At 38.8% G+C, this 19,518-nt stretch overlaps 3 protein-coding genes across 6 annotated transcripts in view; 2 read left to right on the top strand and 1 right to left on the bottom strand.

Annotated features, from left to right (window-relative positions):
* The first annotated feature begins 217 nt into the window (after window positions 1–217).
* On the top strand, window positions 218–15,925 carry LOC108358948 (SET domain containing 2). 3 transcript variants are annotated; one of them, XM_017610488.1, is made up of 10 exons: window positions 218–357; window positions 434–1,661; window positions 4,405–11,501; window positions 11,859–12,152; window positions 12,218–12,367; window positions 12,742–13,051; window positions 13,132–13,229; window positions 13,388–13,908; window positions 13,994–14,156; window positions 15,289–15,925. In XM_017610488.1, the coding sequence occupies exons 2-10, from the start codon at window positions 830–832 to the stop codon at window positions 15,472–15,474; spliced, it is 9,651 nt and encodes a 3,216-aa protein (XP_017465977.1). In that variant the 5' UTR covers window positions 218–357; window positions 434–829; the 3' UTR covers window positions 15,475–15,925. The 3 variants fall into 3 exon arrangements, with proteins under 3 accessions (XP_017465977.1, XP_017465978.1, XP_017465980.1); XM_017610489.1 differs by lacking the exon at window positions 12,742–13,051 and having other exon boundaries at window positions 12,218–12,677; XM_017610491.1 differs by lacking the exons at window positions 11,859–12,152; window positions 12,742–13,051 and having other exon boundaries at window positions 4,405–11,795; window positions 12,218–12,677.
* A 478-nt stretch (window positions 15,926–16,403) lies between these two features.
* Window positions 16,404–19,364, bottom strand: LysRS (Lysyl-tRNA synthetase). 2 transcript variants are annotated; one of them, XM_017610487.1, is made up of 6 exons: window positions 19,200–19,364; window positions 18,202–18,510; window positions 17,895–18,120; window positions 17,699–17,839; window positions 16,692–17,639; window positions 16,404–16,634 (listed from the first exon to the last, which is right to left on the bottom strand). In XM_017610487.1, the coding sequence occupies exons 1-6, from the start codon at window positions 19,229–19,231 to the stop codon at window positions 16,536–16,538; spliced, it is 1,755 nt and encodes a 584-aa protein (XP_017465976.1). In that variant the 5' UTR covers window positions 19,232–19,364; the 3' UTR covers window positions 16,404–16,535. The 2 variants fall into 2 exon arrangements, with proteins under 2 accessions (XP_017465976.1, XP_017465975.1); XM_017610486.1 differs by lacking the exon at window positions 19,200–19,364 and adding an exon at window positions 18,753–19,099.
* Window positions 19,330–19,518, top strand: part of Hecw (Hecw ubiquitin protein ligase) — a 43,355-nt gene continuing 43,166 nt past the window's right edge. The window contains exon 1 of the mRNA XM_017610477.1: window positions 19,330–19,395. The gene's annotated coding sequence lies outside the window, so the exon portion shown is untranslated. The remainder of the gene's footprint in view (window positions 19,396–19,518) is intronic.

The following is a 19,518-nucleotide window of genomic DNA, read 5'->3' as shown; positions in this document are numbered from 1 at the left end:
TATATGGGACCGGACCAAATATCGGTTTGGACCAAATGCAACAGGGTGAAACCAGTGATTATCAACCTATACTTCCGGTAGTGCATTCCGGTGACGTCCTGTAGTGCATTCCAGTGGAAGTTTTCCATCTATGCTTTATGCACATATTCGCAATGAAATTTTTAGAAAATGCGTTGTGGCAACTCTGATTGCATTTGTTTTTTCCCACGATGTATTCTATCATTCTTGGTTTTTTCCTTCCATTTCGTAAGTAATTTCGGTATTTTTCGCTGCGGCCGCATGTATATTTAATAGATTCTTTCATTTGCATGTTGAAAATAAAGAAAACAGCATACCGCAATATACATATACAACCTGGTAAATATTTATTCGCTCAAATTTGTATTAAATTCTATGTTAAATTCATTACTACTTTTATGATGATTCTTTGCAGCAGTTGAAAAGTGTCATGAACGTAGTCTCGGTGGGAGGGAGGATAGTGATTGTTTATGTAAATGGTGCATAATTTTGATATACCTTTATGGAGGAGTTATTAAAAGCAATTTGGTGGAGCATATAAATCATTTTACGGAAATAGAATTGGGAAAATATACTAGACGGATTGATGCCTTAAGTGCTCGTAATTGTTCGGAAGTTCTTATACGATAGCATTTTTCTGGCATACATATGCGGGCGTCGGGCGTACTTACTTCATTAATGCCACACTCAATTTTATCAGCGGTCGAAATCGATATTGTCTATAAGAGGATTCAGTAAAAAATTAACAGGAAAATACCCGCATATGATTAAAATATTTATCTTTGGCTACTTAGTTAATTAATTTTTAACCATGAACACTGCACCTTCGGGGCCGGAGGTGATATCACAACGCAAGCGTGTTGGCAGACCACCTAAACCCACACAGTCCAGGCAGTCAAATAGCGAAGGGTCAGTTGAGGAGGAATCTCCAAGTACTTCAGAAACTGCTATGAGTAAAAAAGATGTCGACGATATACTTGTAGTTGATGGCGCTGCTCTGGCAATATCGCCGCCACTGGTAAAAGACACAACCGATGCATGTAATTCCCGTGTGCCTGCTGCTCCAACTACTAGTGGCGAGTGTCGTCGAAGTTCGCGTAAAAAAATCATAAAGTTTGATGTTAGAGATTTATTGAATAAACATCGAAAGCCACATAAAATTCAAATAGAAGCGCGTATCGATTCAAATGCACCACAAACGCCAAAATCCACTGCACCGGGTTCAATGGGAAGTGGTAGTGCTAGTGGAACTTCAGTCCCTGCATCCAACTCTGATTTGAGTAGTAAACAAAAGGCATTTATGGAAAAATCAGCAATATTTCGCCGCATATCAATATCGGAAAAACAAAATCAGCTAAATGCACCTCCACTACCCCCACCCCTGTCAGCAGTACCGAAAATGAGTATGCTGGGCACAATTAACAGAAAAAGTAATGCTGACGTCTTGTCCGCGATGGATCCGGCAAAAATAGCACAGGCACGCCGACTTAGTCGCACACAGGAAATATTCAATGCCAGTCTAATGAAATCGAAGCAAAATTCCAGTCTCATTGTCGCACAAATAGAGAGCAGTAGTTGTAGTTCGAGCAGTGGTTTGATAAGCCAAAAGGTGTCCACACCTCCCCAGCAGAGAAAGGCCACAAGTGAGTTAAAATCAACTACTCCACTCATTCGCTCATTTACTTCAATAGTGTCATAATCCAAAAATACAAATAGGTATTGAGTTTATGTTGTACAAAAATTTCATAGATGCATCGATTACCAGTAGAAAAAAATATGTATACATTTTAACTATAAGAGGAATGTAAATTCAAAACTTTAAAGCTGTTGTTCTCGAGCTTGTTTTTCTTTTTTTTGACTTATGACACTATTAAAGTAAATGAGCGATATGTGCACTAATAATGAGAGTCATACATAAATATTGATGATTTCTGAAATAAAGATACAACTCAAAATTAAAAAAAAGAAAACTTCAAAGACATGATCCACTTAGCAGCAAACCCCTTACGGTTTATTTCAATTTTGAGTAGTTTCGTTATTGCAGAGTACCATCGATATGTACAGTAGCCCTCACAACAGATTATATGTGCTAGCACTGCTGTAACTATACCATAATCTACGTTTATAAATATATTTGTGTACGCCAATGTATACATTTCACAAGATCATATGCATCTACATTCATACATATGTATACATTAGTGTGTATGTATGTGCATATGTAATTATGTACATACCTAGTAGGAATTGTTATCACGAAAATTTCGTTTACGATCCAACGAAATCATATATCTGAACGTAAGCAAATGGATAATATCGTAGAACCAGAGATATTAAATGAAAAAAAATGGGTTTCCTGTATTCTAGTGGAAGAAATAAGACATTCATTCTTCCATTATCTCGACTGATTATTGCAGATACTTGGTTAACGCGGAATGGGTACGATATGTAGTAGCAGATCTCATTTACCTAGATCAAATTATTACATTTAAATGAGATCGAATATTTTTTTTTTATATATGTATGTATAATGTATATATGGTTATACATAGTTTAAATTTGGAACATTGGAAAGTAAATTTGCTAAGTTCAAAAGAGGCACAGGAAATTCGATTAGCGCAAAAAACAGGGACGGTAATCATTATGAGTAAAATAATTTAAATCAGCAATTAATCAATATTCTATGATTTTTATTTTTTCGCTTAAAAATAAAAATTGTTATTGATTTGTATTTTTCGATCACAAATAATGATTATCTTATGAATTTATATTTTTTTCGCACAGGATGTTAATTATTTTTCAGTTGGTTACTTTTTTTGTGTGCCGGTGTTACCTTTGATAATAAAAATCATAAAGTAATCACTATTTTTGAGTGAAAAATCAAGGAATTTCTTTTGAGCGAAAAACAAAGCAAATATTAATTATTATTTTTAATTTTTATTGGTTAAACCGGAAAAATAAAAATCATTGTAGAGTACAGTAGGACGTATGAAAACAAATATCTATGTGAGTTGTAATTCTTTTGGTTAAATTAAAATAAAATAATAATGAGTATTTTTCGTTCCTGGGTTTTTCTACTGTAAAATTTAAAAACATGTGAGCTAGTCATTTTTGGTTAAAAAAAGAAAAAAATAATAATGGGGCCATTCCATTGTGACTGTTGGGACATTTTACTCCAGAATGTGATCAATTGTGAATTATAACTATGTCGTCGGAACTTATACAACAGCGAAATATATTTTTTAAAATAGAACTAGAACTAATGTAGAGAAATTGCTTTAACATAAATACCAAACGATTTCTTAGTTTTACGTAACTATCATTTGAATTAATGTGACTGGTGGGACACTAAAAAGATTTATTTTACCCTTGTGTACTCAAAGACGCAAAGAAATAATACGCTTTCGAAATGAGATTCGACTTTAGGGGTTAGAGCATGAACAGTTTTTTTTTTTTTTTGGCAACAGTAGAAGTATACTAATAGCATATTTTTTCTAAAAAATTTACCATTGCTATATATCCAACACACAAACAATTTTTATTCAAAGCTTTTTCGATGGATGTTCATTGTATTTCGTTCATTCAAAAATTTTGCATCTATTTTACATATTGAATATATCTTGAGCATAAAAAACAATTGATGCTTGTACCGTTTGTTATGGTGTGTAAATGCACACAACAACCAACTACAACACCTTGGGCAAGCAAAGTTAGAGTAGTCTAGTATTAATATCGCTAAAAACCGCTATAAGAGATTTAACAAAAACAAACTTCAATTATTCCATTAGTGTGCGTTTTTCCATTATTTTCTATTCCTTTTAATCGCTATTTGGAATTGACTTAAAAAAGTGTGTATATCTCATGCTAAGGCAGCCCCACCATCGAAATCTAACCTTTATCAACCCATTATTTGTTGAGTGCTGCGTGTTTCGTACGTAAACAGATCGATTTAGGGCATTCCAAACATCCATGATAATCATGTCTAGAAAAATTTGTTATTCTGGATCAATGCAATTTAGCATGATTTTTTCTATAAAAAATTCTCGAGTATACTTTACCTGGAAAAAAATGCGTATAACCGACGAAAAAAAAAAAAATAAATATTAGAAATCAACGCGATTTTAAACCACTTCAAACTTTCCCATTATTATAGTAAAATTGAATGGAGCAGTCTTATCGAAGGATTCAATTTCTTAGTAAACCCAATAGATGGATTTTTGGAGACAAGTATTTTGGAACGGTTTGATAAACGCTGCTCTGGAGGTTGTTTCTGTTTATTATGTTATTCACTCGATTTTTATTAAATTGCTTATTCTATATTCACTTATAAACAGCAAAATATAATTGTACTAATATGTTAAAACAAATATTTTATGTATTTAATAGATGTATCTACCAAACGCAAAAGCATTCCCAACTCTTTGTCTGCGTCTGTGCAAAATGTGGACGTACAGAGTAGCACACCAGAAACTGGCGTACAAAAGCGTCGCGGACGCCCGCCGAAAAATAAAGCACCCTTGGCACAAACTAAAAACAAAATAACTGTTGTTGGCAAAAATCTAGATCAGCAGAAGTATAAATCGCTAGAAGATGTAACCAAAGAGTTGGAAAAGAACGATGCTGTTAGGAGAGCAAATCTTAGTAATGCTACAAATTGGAAAGAGTATAAAGCCACCTTAAACCGTGTCAGTAATTCAGCGAAGGCTAGCCAAATCATGGCGAGTAGAGTGCAAAAACCGCTTCAACAGGAGAAAAAACCCACATTTCAGAATGAAGATGTAATTTTAGAGATATCGTCAACTTCATCTGCATCTGATCATGAAATTCAGCAAGAGACAACGAGTTCAACGACTAATGCACAAGAATCACCGCCGCGAAATTTCGCATCTGTATGTATTTTACAAGAAAGTCCAAGTGTGTGCGAAGTCACTGATGCAGATGAATTTATTGTTGCCGCTGTTGAAGAAATAACAACTGAAAATTCTCAATCGGCCAAGTCCATATCTTTAGAACCCGGAGACATTACTACAAGTGCACAAGACGTAGCAAATGTAGTAGTAGTAGGAGATGAACAGAATACTATAAATATCAACTTGAATATGGATATTAGTAAAGAAACAGAAATTGCATCAAATTCATTCTCAGAAGTGACATATAGAGAATCATATGGCAGTCGCAAATCGAGCGGTTCAGAATCGGAAAGTGGCTCCGACCGCAGTAATAAAAGCTATAAAAAAGGCGATAAACTGCGCATTTCGGTGAAGCGTCTAACAATGCCGCAAGATGAGTGCGTTTCAACCATATCACTGTCCTCAGCGTCTAACAGCTGCAGTGATATCGTAGTAGGCAGTAGCGCCAATAACAGCCGCAACAACAATAGTGGCGAGAATAACGGTGCTACAACCGAATCAAATACCGTAGCAACAAGTAAGGCCCTCCCCACAAGACGATCTCATCGTATACCTAGAAGAAGTACCGCTAATAAATCCAAAAGCAGCGAATCTGATTCAGATTCAAAAATTTCTTCAAATGAAAGCTTTGATACAAAAATTCAGATGAAAATTACTGAAAAAGAAACGGAGAAAAAAGGTGGACTGCCAGTTGAGTTGAGTGTGCTAAAGAATGACGGTAAAACGGACATTGACTTCGAGCTATCAACCGTAGATGAAAACAACGTTACAGTTAAAGCAATTGAAAATATTGTTGATGCGGTACAAGTTGAAGAAAGGCAATTGGCGAAAGGGGCAGCACAAAATTCCATTGTTGAGGTGTCCGCTGTTCAAGTAAAGGAGACCTCCCTTGCTTGTATCATCAACGTTAAAGATCTCGTAGAACGAGTCGAAGATGGGCGCAAGGAGTATGAAAAACAAGTCAGTGGCACGTGCGCATTATCACAGGTGGTTGTTCCTTCTACTTCGAATGAAACCAAGAAAGAACGAATTACTTTGCCAATAAAGAAACAAGCGAGTAAATTCAAAATGTACGAAGAAGCAGTTCATAATGTAGCGGCTAATGTCGAAACAAGCACGTTATTGGATATACTAAAGACTGTCAAACAGAATGATTTGACAATGGGAACGACCGAAGGTACATTACAAAAAGAAGCTCAGGTGGAGATTCCAACAGCATGCCAGCAAATGCAATTAAAAACATTGGTTAATAAGGAAGAAAAAATTGAAACGAATTGCGCAGCGAATGAAACACATACAAGTAAAGAAATGTTGATCGACACCAAGACGTTGATTGCAAGTGAGCATCCTAGTGACACAAATGTGGATATAACAAGTTCCAGGATACAGGAAATGTCGCCAGATAGGAAAGTGCGAACAGACGAAAAGTTTGAAGCAACACTTGAAATCCTTCCAGTTGAAAGCCTCACAGATCAGAGGCAGCTCGCTGTAGTGAAATTTGATTCTTTGAAGGATGCAATATCGGAAGTGTTGGCGGAACGTGCGTCTCCAGCCGCGCAATCGCCGGAAGGTTCAACTGCGACAGAAGCCATTCCAGACAATTCATCAGCTGAAAAATTAAAATCGCATACCGCCGACAACGAAACCATTTTGTCGGATTTTTCTCAAGAAGGTTCACGTGCATCGAAAAGCTCTACAAAGGTTTGCAATGTTTTAAATCTCACTGATAACTTGGAGTCGCAGTCTATAACGAATGAGGCTGCAACTGGTCAAGTATTGGATGAGAGTAGCATGGGAGGAGTATCACCAACAACGGATTCACAGCCATCAGGCGATGAACAGACAAAAGTTGCCACCAAGAAGACACCGTCTCCAACACCTTCGGAAAATTCCATAGGATGTTATTCAAAAAAACCGACCCGACGATATGAGAGACGTTCACAACGGGGCGATGTATCTGCTCATAAAACGCTGGAAGAAACATTTGCTGAAATAGCTGCAGAAAGTAGCAAAGCAGTTTTAGATTTGAAAGCTAAAAAAGTAGAAGTTCCGAAAGAAAGTAGCGCAATGATAACCGCCACCCTGAGCAATGCTGTTGAACTGGAAAAAAGTGCAGAAAAAAGTAGTTCTTCTGATATTCCTGCCAATGTGGTGGATGTAAATAAATGTAAGACCACTGATAATGCAACTTTAACTATGACTATCGAGGCGAATCGAACTCCGTCCCCTAAATTAGAGGATGATAAGGTTCTCACAACAACTTCAACACAATCTAACTCATCCCCTAAATTAGAGGATAATAAGGTTCTAACAACTTCAGCACAAAATATTGAGGAAGCTACAGCAAAAGTTACATCCCCAGAAATTAACTCCAAAGCGGATTGCAGTTTTTCCAAACTGCTGTCAGTGCTAGATGACGGTGACAGTAATTCAAATCATTCATCTCCATCACGTCGGCGAGGCAGGCAGAGAAATAAAAACGATAAAGATATTAATAAGTCTTCTCCAAGCATAGAAGCGACTAAAGAAGTGCCCATAGAAGGACCGAGTGATACAATTACAAATCTCGCTTTAGAGTGTAAATCTCTTTTGATACCAGCACCAGATTCACATACGGCTAGTAAGCAGAAGCTTATCAATATGGCGTCCTCCGCGCCAGAAGGCAATGTATTGAAAATAACGGAACATAATTTGAGGCCGGAAAGTGTAACGCAAATCGTAGAACCGCCGGAAAGTATTCCATTGGAGGAAGAATTTGCAAATGCAGCTGAGACCGAAATCGTTTTGGAAACTGCGATCATAGCAGATATTCAGGATGACCAGGCTGAAATGGCTGAAATCACAGTGGAAACAACGGAGTTTGAAATACCAGAGAATCAGGAGAGCCAAGACGCTAATGCTTCTGCAAGCATCTCTACTGTTACATCAGGTGAAGTGTCTCCCAAAGGTACAAAGGAACGGAAAGAAAAAATAAAATCTCGTAAGCACAAAAAAGAAACAAATTCCAGCAGCAGTGAAGCTCATCAAGCTAAAAATTCTAAATTGGAGAGGCAGATGGAGGAGCTGCCGAAATCTTTGACGTCCTCAGAAGACTCACCTAAAAACGCTACAGAAAATGCATTGCAAAATGAAACAAGAATTGAGCCAACTGCTGCGACCAAGGAGGACAAGGCTGCTACAACATCGACAAAGGAGGACCAATCGGCCGATATTAAAATATGTGCTGACAATTGCGAAGGAAAAGCACAGAAAGCGGACAATCAAATGGTGGAACAGCGCTCACAATCCGAAACCCCGCTTGCTAAGCCGAAAAAGGAGAAGAAACGAAAGAACACAAAACAATATTCCGACGATAAACTAGGCGACATAAAAGATCTCAACTCCTCCACTGAAGAGACCAAAATTCTAGAGAGTAAAGGAAAAAACAACGAAGCAGGAGATGTAGTGGGAAAAACGCGAAAACCACGAAAAGGAAAAACCGCACAGGAACCAATTAAGAAGGGTAACACTAGTGATGGTGATGCGGTTTCGGAGAGCGTAGCTGTTGAAACGGAAAGAAAAGAAGAAATTTTAGCGAAAGCCCCTCCCAAAAAACGCCTTTTGAAAATGCAAATGCAACTTGAAGAAAAGTCTGCGTCTGCTTGTTATTCTGTCAGTTCTGAGTTGGCAACTACCAGTGCGGCTGACGTTGAAACGAAATCGCCATCTGCAAAGAAATCTGTAACTGAAACCGGCAAGACAAACGAATCATCGCATAAAAAAACGAATAAGGGCACGCAAGCGTCTGATGATAAAAAACGTACGAGTTTTGAGAGCCAACAGGAATCATCCGTGGAAGAGGAGAGCCGCTCAGCAACATCTACACCCTTAGCCAAACGGTTTAAACACCAAAAGTCGTTAGAAAAAACACCAGAGGATAAAGCGAAGTCAAGCAGCAAAAGAAAACCAAAATTGGATCTATTAAGCGATAGCGCAGAGAAATCGGATACAACGAAGCCCGAAATCAAAGATAAAGACAAACCTTTGTCGGCTTCGAAAAAATCGGAAAAGAAGAAATCTTTAGCTACTGAAGAATCTGCAAGCAACGAATCGGGCCAGAAAATGGAAGACAAAAATGCGAAGAAAAAGAGACAAAAGAAACTCAAGGAAGCATTTGAGGCTGCTCTAAAAGATGCTTTACTTAAATCTGAAGATCATACCGATTCCCCTCAAAGCAGTGTCAACGCTGCAGCAATTGACGTTCCATCGATTACGGAAGATCGGGTAGAGCAGTCGCCGCCTGCTGCAACTGCTGTTGCAGCAGACCAACAAGTTTCAACTACGGAAACTATTGAGAATCAACCACCTGAACCAATTATTGCTAACGAGCCAGAGGAGGAACCGGATCCATTAAAAGATATTGAGAAGTTTATCGAAGATGGTGTAAACCTGCTTAAGCGCGGTTATAAGATCGAAGATGACAGTGTCGATGAAGTTATTTGTCCGAAGACCATTACAAAACAAGATGATTTCAATTCTGAAATAACAAAGCAAGTAGAAGAAGCAACAGGCGCTTCAAATTCTCCCGTTGTGGAGGGTATGATAACACCCAATGAAAGCATATCTGGCGAGGTAACACCGCCTGATAAATCTTTTGAAGAACCACATTCTGCCCAGAGTCCAAATATTTATTATGAAACGCCAGCTGATACCCCAGTTTCTACACCAACAACAACGCCACCACCAAAGAGTCCTTCGTATGATTCATCATTTGATGAAATATCTGGTGTGCGACGTTCACATCGCATTAAACTAATAACTAAGACACCAAAAGCACTTGTGGGTCGCGGCTTGGTGCGCGAGAAGGAACGTTTTTCCATAAAAGACGATGTAGAAATGAAGACACATTATAGTCTGGATGATCACCTTACGGATTTGGCGCAAGTAGAGGCAAAGAATGCAAAATTCCTAAAAGAAATGGAGGAGCGCTTGAGCAATTTTCACGTTATTAAAGAGAATGAGTACAAGTGCGAGCGTGTGATAAGTAGAGAAGCACGTAAAATGGTGTGCGATTGTTTTTTAACATCCGAGGAGGAAGTGCGCGGCGAATTGGGATGTGGCGACGATTGTTTGAATCGTCTGCTTATGATAGAGTGCGGTCCTGATTGCAATGTAAAAGATCGTTGTACAAATAAACGCTTTCAGAAACTTTTATGTTCGCCGTGTCGTGTTTTTCGAACCGAAAAGAAAGGATTCGGCATAATGGCTGACATTGAAATATTACCGGGGGAATTTATTATGGAATACGTCGGTGAGGTGATCAATGGCGATGAGTTTGAACGGCGACGTATTGTCTATTCACAGGATAAGAACCGTCACTATTATTTTATGGCATTGCGTAGCGATGCTATAATAGATGCTACAATAAAAGGTAACATCTCTCGCTTTATTAATCATTCTTGCGACCCAAACGCGGAGACCCAAAAATGGACTGTAAACGGTGAACTGCGTATAGGTTTCTTTAGCCGGAAGTCCATTATGCCAGGTGAGGAAATAACGTTCGACTATCAGTACCAACGTTATGGAAGAGAGGCCCAACGCTGTTATTGTGAATCGGCAAACTGCCGCGGCTGGATAGGTGAAGAGCCCAACTCGGACGAGGGTGAACAAATCGACGATGACAGTGACGCCGATAATTTGGCAGATGGCAGCGACGAAGACGAGAGCGATGATAGCATTGGTGATGGCGAAGATGCACATAAGAAATTAGACGTCGATGGAACTGCAAACAAATCAGCATTTGGTGGTGAAGATGACAAATTAAAGTTGGAAGAGAAACTGGATGGCTCGGGAAAAGAAAAGAAGAAAAAATTGGGTGAGGATGAATACAAAGAAGAGGATGATGATACGAAGATTAAGTTGAAAAAATTGTCTGGCAAGTCCATGGATAAGGCGTCCCGCAAAAAGAAACAAAATAAAGAAAAGAAAGAGAAGAGGCTGCGCAAAGCAGTTTCAGGCAAACCAAGTAAAACATCCCGCTATTTGGAAGATCCAGACATCGAAGACGAAGTCAAGTTCCTTAGTCGTGGTGGGCTACGAAACCAGTCAGATACATTGCGGTTTTCGCGTTTGGTTGTACGCGCTAAATTGCCACAGACACGTCTCAATCTGCTGAAAATCCTGCGCAACGCCGAAGTGCCTTGCCGCCGGCTATTTTTGGACTACCATGGCCTTCGATTGCTGCATGGTTGGATGTGCGAAGACGGTGGTGATATGGCTATACGTCTGTCGCTCCTAGAGGCATTGGAGAGTTTGCCCATAGCGAATAAGACTGTACTCACTGATAGTAAAGTTTATCAGAGTGTACGAAATTGGTGCGGCAATTCGGTGCCAGACAATAGCGGCACGGCTGGCAATACCTCGTCTCCAAGCGACGAGTCATCTAAGGAAAGCTCAAGTAGCAACTCGCAACCAGAAATTGTCAGTGGTCAGGAAGTACCTTCAGAACTACAAAAATTGGCTATTAAATTAACCACTGTGTGGAATAGTTTGCCAGAAATCTTCCGCATACCCAAACGTGAACGCATCGAGCAAATGAAAGAGCATGAGCGGGAGGCGGATCGACAATTTGCTGAAGCATCTGTCGACAACAGTCGATCTGTGCTAGGCGATCGTTATCAGCGTGATCGATTTGGACGTGGTCCGACTACTTCCCGTTACACGAAACCAAGTTTTAGCAAAGATAACCGAAACGGTAACATATCCACGGTTGGCTCAATGTCGGTGAACGATCCACGGCGACGTACTACAGCAGATAGCAATAACGTAAGCAACGACAACATGAAGCACTTGTCGAAAGAGCAGCGGCGTGAAATGTTTGCAGCTAAGGTAAGAAAGAGTTGAAGTGAAGATCTGCAAAGAAATNTACCCAAACGTGAACGCATCGAGCAAATGAAAGAGCATGAGCGGGAGGCGGATCGACAATTTGCTGAAGCATCTGTCGACAACAGTCGATCTGTGCTAGGCGATCGTTATCAGCGTGATCGATTTGGACGTGGTCCGACTACTTCTCGTTACACGAAACCAAGTTTTAGCAAAGATAACCGAAACGGTAACATATCCACGGTTGGCTCAATGTCGGTGAACGATCCACGGCGACGTACTACAGCAGATAGCAATAACGTAAGCAACGACAACATGAAGCACTTGTCGAAAGAGCAACGGCGTGAAATGTTTGCAGCTAAGGTAAGAAAGAGTTGAAGTAAGATCTGCAAAGAAAAATGCATTTTTTTCCTCCACCCAATTTGTAGGTGGCTCGCGATGAGGCCGAGAAACGTATGGCTGAGGAGCGTAGAGAGTTTGAAACAAAGTGTCGTTTCTTTGGATTAGACCCCAAAAAGACGCGTCCACAGGATGTTCCCTTCTGTGTAGACCCATCAACAGGTCAGTGGTATTCCGTAGCTAGACAACCGATACCGACCCCACCATGCTATGCACACGTACAGGTGCATCCAAAACCCAAGTCTACAGATCCAGCTGACTACAAGCTACCTACGGTTGTTTCGAGCTTGCCGCACCAGTGGAAATATGCGATCACCGCACTAGGCCAAATATATTACTATCACGCTAAGCAACGAATTCCACAATGGCATCCACCAACACCGGAGCAATTGCGTGCTGATGCCGAAGGGGCAGAGAGTTCGGACAGTGAGTCCTGCGAGGAAGCAAAATTGGTGAACGAAAGCAGCGAAGAGGATGAAGTTCTGATGGGTAATAGTTAAAAAAAAATCATTTTTTTTGTCATTTTTGCACAAAATATGCTTCTTTGTTTTANGCTAGACAACCGATACCGACCCCACCATGCTATGCACACGTACAGGTGCACCCAAAACCCAAGTCTACAGATCCAGCTGACTACAAGCTACCTACGGTTGTTTCGAGCTTGCCGCACCAATGGAAATATGCGATCACCGCACTAGGCCAAATATATTACTATCACGCTAAGCAACGAATTCCACAATGGCATCCGCCAACACCGGAGCAATTGCGTGCTGATGCCGAAGGGGCAGATAGTTCGGACAGCGAGTCCTGCGAGGAAGCCAAATTGGTGAACGAAAGCAGCGAAGAGGATGAAGTTCTGATGGGTAACAGTTAAAAAAAATCTTTTTTTTTTGTAATTTTTGCACAAAATATGCTTCTTTGTTTTATTTTTTTATTTTTTAAGGAATGGATGAAGCCCAGTTGAAGGCTTTTATTGATAAGAAAGTGGAACATCGTCGAAACAAGCGCTACAACCGTTTGGTCGATGAGCGTCCTATTAGTGTAAGTATTGAAGTCATTTAATGAATAAGAACCACTACGATACATATAACCGTGATTTACTATCACTACAACGGACCAACACTCATTGCGACAGTTTAAAAATAACAGTAGCCTTATTGACCTCTATGCCACCTTATGAAATTAACCTATATTTGCAGCCTCGCAAAGAAGAGGATCGCATTTATAATCAAATGGAGATGCGCAAATACAAAGAAAACAAGGAGAAAATACGAAAACGTAAAGAAGAAATTCGGCGCAAGCGCGCTGAAGCTCTGAAGGCAGCTGCCAGTGGCGGAATAAATCCAAGTGACATTGGAGAAAATCCAACCGCCGATAGCATTGCTACAAAAATCAAAAATGGCAATAATTCTGATGATCCAGATGGCGCGATACCAATACAAGACTATTTGTTGTCATCCGATGAAGAGGAAATAATGAAGGCAGAATGCGATAACAGTCCACTATTGGACAAAATTGTACAAGGCGACAAAATTGTCGACGAATTGGATGCACTTACCACAAAACGTGCGCTCAAGCGTCCTTTGCCTCCACATCGTGACCTCAGCGCACAGCCAGGGCCGAGTAATGCTGCCGTTAGTAGTAGTGTTATTAGTAGTGTTGGTGCTGCTGGTGGTAGTAGTGAGCATAAACGCCGAAAATCGGATAAAAAGGAGAAGAGGTTTGTTGTTGGCAGTTTATGCTATTTGCACTTATACATATACATATATATACTAACGATCTGTATTCATTTAATTTTCGTTTAGCAAAAAGAGCAAGGACTCAGACTCTAAGTATCGTCGAAATAAAGAAAAGTTCCGTTGCGAAATAGCCGGGATTATTGTGCAACATTTAAAACCATATCGTAAGGAGTCATGTTCTATGGGTCGTATACAGAGCAACGAAGATTTTAACCACCTAGCACGAAAAGTTAGTGTTGGACATGGGTTTTTCCAATTTTTTATCNTTTTTATTTTTTAAGGAATGGATGAAGCCCAGTTGAAGGCTTTTATTGATAAGAAAGTGGAACATCGTCGAAACAAGCGCTACAACCGTTTGGTCGATGAGCGTCCTATTAGTGTAAGTATTTAAGTCATTTAATGAATAAGAACCACTACGATACATATAACCGTGATTTACTATCACTACAACGGACCAACACTCATTGCGACAGTTTAAACTCTATGCCACCTAATGAAATTAACCTATATTTGCAGCCTCGCAAAGAAGAGGATCGCATTTATAATCAAATGGAGATGCGCAAATACAAAGAAAACAAGGAGAAAATACGAAAACGTAAAGAAGAAATTCGGCGCAAGCGCGCTGAAGCTCTGAAGGCAGCTGCCAGTGGCGGAATAAATCCAAGTGACATTGGAGAAAATCCAACCGCCGATAGCATTGCTACAAAAATCAAAAATGGCAATAATTCTGATGATCCAGATGGCGCGATACCAATACAAGACTATTTGTTGTCATCCGATGAAGAGGAAATAATGAAGGCAGAATGCGATAACAGTCCACTATTGGACAAAATTGTACAAGGCGACAAAATTGTCGACGAATTGGATGCACTTACCACAAAACGTGCGCTCAAGCGTCCTTTGCCTCCACATCGTGACCTCAGCGCACAGCCAGGGCCGAGTAATGCTGCCGTTAGTAGTAGTGTTATTAGTAGTGTTGGTGCTGCTGGTGGTAGTAGTGAGCATAAACGCCGAAAATCGGATAAAAAGGAGAAGAGGTTTGTTGTTGGCAGTTTATGCTATTTGCACTTATATACATATACATATATATACTAACGATCTGTATTCATTTAATTTTCGTTTAGCAAAAAGAGCAAGGACTCAGACTCTAAGTATCGTCGAAATAAAGAAAAGTTCCGTTGCGAAATAGCCGGGATTATTGTGCAACATTTAAAACCATATCGTAAGGAGTCATGTTCTATGGGTCGTATACAGAGCAACGAAGATTTTAACCACCTAGCACGAAAAGTTAGTGTTGGACATGGGTTTTTCCAATTTTTTATCACGTTTATTTACTGTTTGTTAAATTTTCAATTTTACAGCTGACACATTTCGTGATGGTGAAGGAGTTGAAGTATTGTGAATCAGTTGGCCAAATACTTGTCGTCACTGAATCTGTTAAAAATAAGTCTCGGGAGTTCATAAAAAAATATATGGCAAAATATGGCGGCTCTTATGTGCGACCCGCCAATGATCCGGAATTTAAGGATATCCCATTTACTCTTTAAATATTTGCATAGTTCTTATTTCAGCGGTTACTTGCGCCATTAAGTGGCGTCGCTGCTGGTCGATTTTTTTTTATTTCTGGCAGCATGATTTCGAAACGCATTTTAACGGGATTACGCTACTAATTGAAAAAGTTCTAATAAATGCATTAATTTTACTTCGTATCTCACCAGTTTAAAATACATATTAATGGCATAATGGTTGAATTCGGAATATTTAAAAATTTTAATATAATTTTAATAGTTAGTATTTTTTTAGTTGTAAACCAATATGTTTGTATTCCCTTTTACAGCTTGAGAATTGAGATGTATTTATAGAGAATACGGAAATATGGTTATGTTAAAATTAGTTTTCACAAAAAAAAGTAATATTATGTAAACGTTGCTGAAATAAGCAGCAACTTTATATGCAAAAGAGTTAATAAAAGTGGAATAATGGAAATCGTGCTCAATATGTGAACATTTTTTTATTCCAAACATAAAATTAATTTATTCATGCAATATAGGTAAAAGAGATGAGATGCGAGGCGTAACCAATTACACACTTTAAGTTAATGTTGCATAAAAACACTTTGTTGTTTTTGTTGTAACAGCAAATTTCCGAAAGAGTTTTTATTTAGTGATGCTGGAGTGACAGTCGACGCCCGAACAATGAGCGATATGTATGTATGTACAGCAAAATGTAAAACCGCGTATGTGATGTTGCATAAATTATTTTCCTGAGAGAACACTCATATTTCAAAATGGTCAAAAATGATCAGATAAAAAAAATATTTCAGGACGAATGAATAAGGATTAAGCTAAGGGCTTGTGTGAGCAAATCCAATTTTTGGAAGCAAATGTCAGTTACGCGGTTAAGCATGAATGCTACGCGTAAACGGCGATATGTAGATTTACTATAGACTACCGATTGAGTAAATGACGCAGAATTAAAAAAAAGCACATAAATACTTTTTATTTTCTTTTGTTGAGAATTTACTATGTCAAACTTCCATTAACTTTAACCAACTTTACCATACATTACTTCACAAAAATTGCCTTTTCTGTTAATTAGTTGCTGCAAACTAATGGTCACTTTTTCCATCGGAAGTATTGTTGCCTTCACTGGGAGGTTGCGCGCGATTAGCCTCCTCTGGCTTCATGGCGGGGAAGAATAGTACCTCCTATAAATAGAAATCAGTCGTTAAAAAACATTTAAAATTTTATGCAAAAAATCATACTTTAATATTATTGGTATCAGTAAGGAACATAGTCAGGCGGTCAATACCCAGACCCCAGCCGCCAGTTGGTGGCAGACCATACTCTAAAGCTGTACAGAAATTCTCATCGATAAGTTGCGCTTCATCGTCGCCTGCAGCTTTATCGCTAGCCTGTTGCGCAAATCTTTCACGTTGTACCATCGGATCGTTCAGCTCAGTGTAGGCATTGCACACTTCCTTCTTCATGACGAATAATTCAAAACGTTCTGTCAATCCCGGCTCACTACGGTGATATTTGGCTAGTGGCGACATTATTTGAGGATGTTCGCAGATAAAAGTAGGGTTTATGCAAGTTTCTTCAATGAATTCACCAACTAGTTTATCGAGTAAACGCGCCGTTGTACGCGGTGGAGGACATTCGATTTGATGTTTTGCGCAGAGTTGAGAAAGGAAATCAGTCGTGTTCCTACTACTAAATTCTGTAGCTGATGGAAATTTGACGCTTAATTTGTCTTCCAATCTTTTTATCATCGAAACCCGTCTAAATGGCGGTGTAAAATCGATTTCTTCCTCTGGTCCTTCGGGGCCCTCGGGATGGTATTTAATTTTATATGTGCCATGAATGGCCTTTACCATTCCTGAAATCATTTTCTCAGTTATCTCGATGAGATCATTGAAATCAGCATACGCCATATAGAATTCACATGTTGTAAATTCTGGGTTATGCGTTAAATCGATGCCCTCGTTACGAAATTGACGACCAATTTCGTATACTCGGTCCAAGCCGCCAACAACCAGCATTTTATGATATAATTCAGGTGCAACTCGCATATACAGATCCATATTTAAATCATTATGATGTGTAATAAAAGGCTTTGCAGTTGCACCACCAGCAATCATATTCATCATAGGTGTTTCAACTTCGAGGAAACCCATGCGATCCAAAAATTGTCGGACATATGAGACAATCTATATAATGAACTTGGTTTAACAAAATGTAAAGAAACTATATTTTTGAGAATATTTACATTAGCGCGAATTTGGAAGGTTTCACGCACTTTCGGGTTCATAATCAAATCTAGGTACCTTTGCCTATAACGTGTCTCTTTATCTTTGAGACCATAATGCAAATGAGGTAACATATGCAGACATGGTGAAAGCAATTTTATCTGTAGGCAAAATAAATAAGGAAAAACCATAATTGTTACAGAAGTTTATACAAACCTCTTTTGGTACCACAGAAAGTTCGCCCTTCTTGGTTTTTCCAGGGTAACCCTGGATACCGATTATATCTCCGCGTCTAATCTTGGTCGTGTCCGGCTCAAAAGCATTTTCGCTATGATACAACTTAGCATTTGCCATTACTTGCAGCTTAACGCCTTCCCCACGCAAATCATAGAATATTAATTTTACGCCAGATTCTCGTATCGCATGTACACGCCCAGCAACACTGAGTGAAAAAAAATAATAATGCTTATATCTTATCTTTTATGTATGCATATACTATGTACATATTTTAAGTTTGGCTCACCTCAGTGAAACGTCTTCGAGCATTTCTCCTTCTTTAAGGTTCTCGTATTTTTTAATGAAATCCTCCAATGAGATACTAACGTGGAATTTATGAGGATATGGATGCGTTGCTGGTGATTTTTTCAGCTCGACCACTGCAGCTGAACGGAGTTTGAAGTATTCATTAGGTGAGATTTCCTCCTCTAGTGCAGCTACCTTCTTTTTGTTAGCATTGCTTTCATTATTAGAACTGGCCGTCGCTGCTTTTTGTGCTTCTTTTTCTGCTTTCTCCTTAGCTTTCTGTTCGGCTTTAAGGCGTCTTTTAAGCTCACTAAAAATAAATAATTATTTTATTAGCGCTCAACTTGATAAGTACGTATTTATTTAGTTAATAGTTTTGGATTTCTGGAAAATCTCTTTCTTTGTTGGGGCAGTCTTTTAATAAAAGAGGGATAAGTACATGCGCATGAACCATGCCTTTCGTTCATGGTACATATGCACATATGTACATAGTATGTATGTAGTTCAATAAAGTTAAGCGAAATCGAGGATCAAATTTATGAATTATCTTACAGCTTTGTACGTTTACTTGGTGCTTCAAGTTGTCCTGTGGAATTGATATTTCTCCTTATACAAATCACATTCTGGAACCAAATTTTTAGTGGTCGCTCCTGAGACTTTAGAGCAATATCTCGAAATGCCACATGCACCTGACGCAATTTGGCAAAGTTATTAATTATTGAATACATTCCAATAGTTATTGATAAAAAACCCTTAACTACAACACTTTATTTCATAGTAAACATATGGAGATTGAGTGTACTATTATATCCATTATTTTAAACCCTAATATTTATTAAAAATTATAATTTTTCTCATTAATTCACTTTTTCGTGGGTAATTGCAACTTGAATATTGCATGTGTTTCAACATAACCACACATTTGAGGGTCCCTATTGAAGCCACCGAGGCAATGATTTTATTAAACCTCCAGGAAAAATGATGCTCTTTGGTACTTACTTCTTTGATAGCTCACCGGTTACCTCGGACATTTTTCTATAAACACTAGAATCACTTTTTTAAGAAGATAAATCCAAAAATAGCCAAATCCTCAATGGAAATACAACAAACCTGTGTGCTAGAGAAACGTCAAGGTTCGCGGCGGAGCAATGTTGCCTCTTTTGTGCTAAATTGGTATGATGAAAAGGGTGTAAACGTGAGAGTTTTGATATTATTGTAGGGTCTGTATTTGTGTTATTACCTTTTATTGTACTGTGTTCATTTCAACTTTGTAATTTTGGAAATTTTAGATTTATGTGATTTTTGTGGTTCGTCAATC

The sequence above is a fragment of the Rhagoletis zephyria genome, unplaced genomic scaffold, assembly GCF_001687245.7.
Source record: "Rhagoletis zephyria isolate East Lansing unplaced genomic scaffold, Rhagoletis_zephyria_1.1 Rzeph_scaffold_00317, whole genome shotgun sequence".
Taxonomy (NCBI): Eukaryota; Metazoa; Arthropoda; class Insecta; order Diptera; family Tephritidae; genus Rhagoletis; species Rhagoletis zephyria.
The sequence above is the reverse complement of the archived record's forward strand: the minus strand, read 5'-3'. Positions and strand labels throughout refer to the sequence as shown.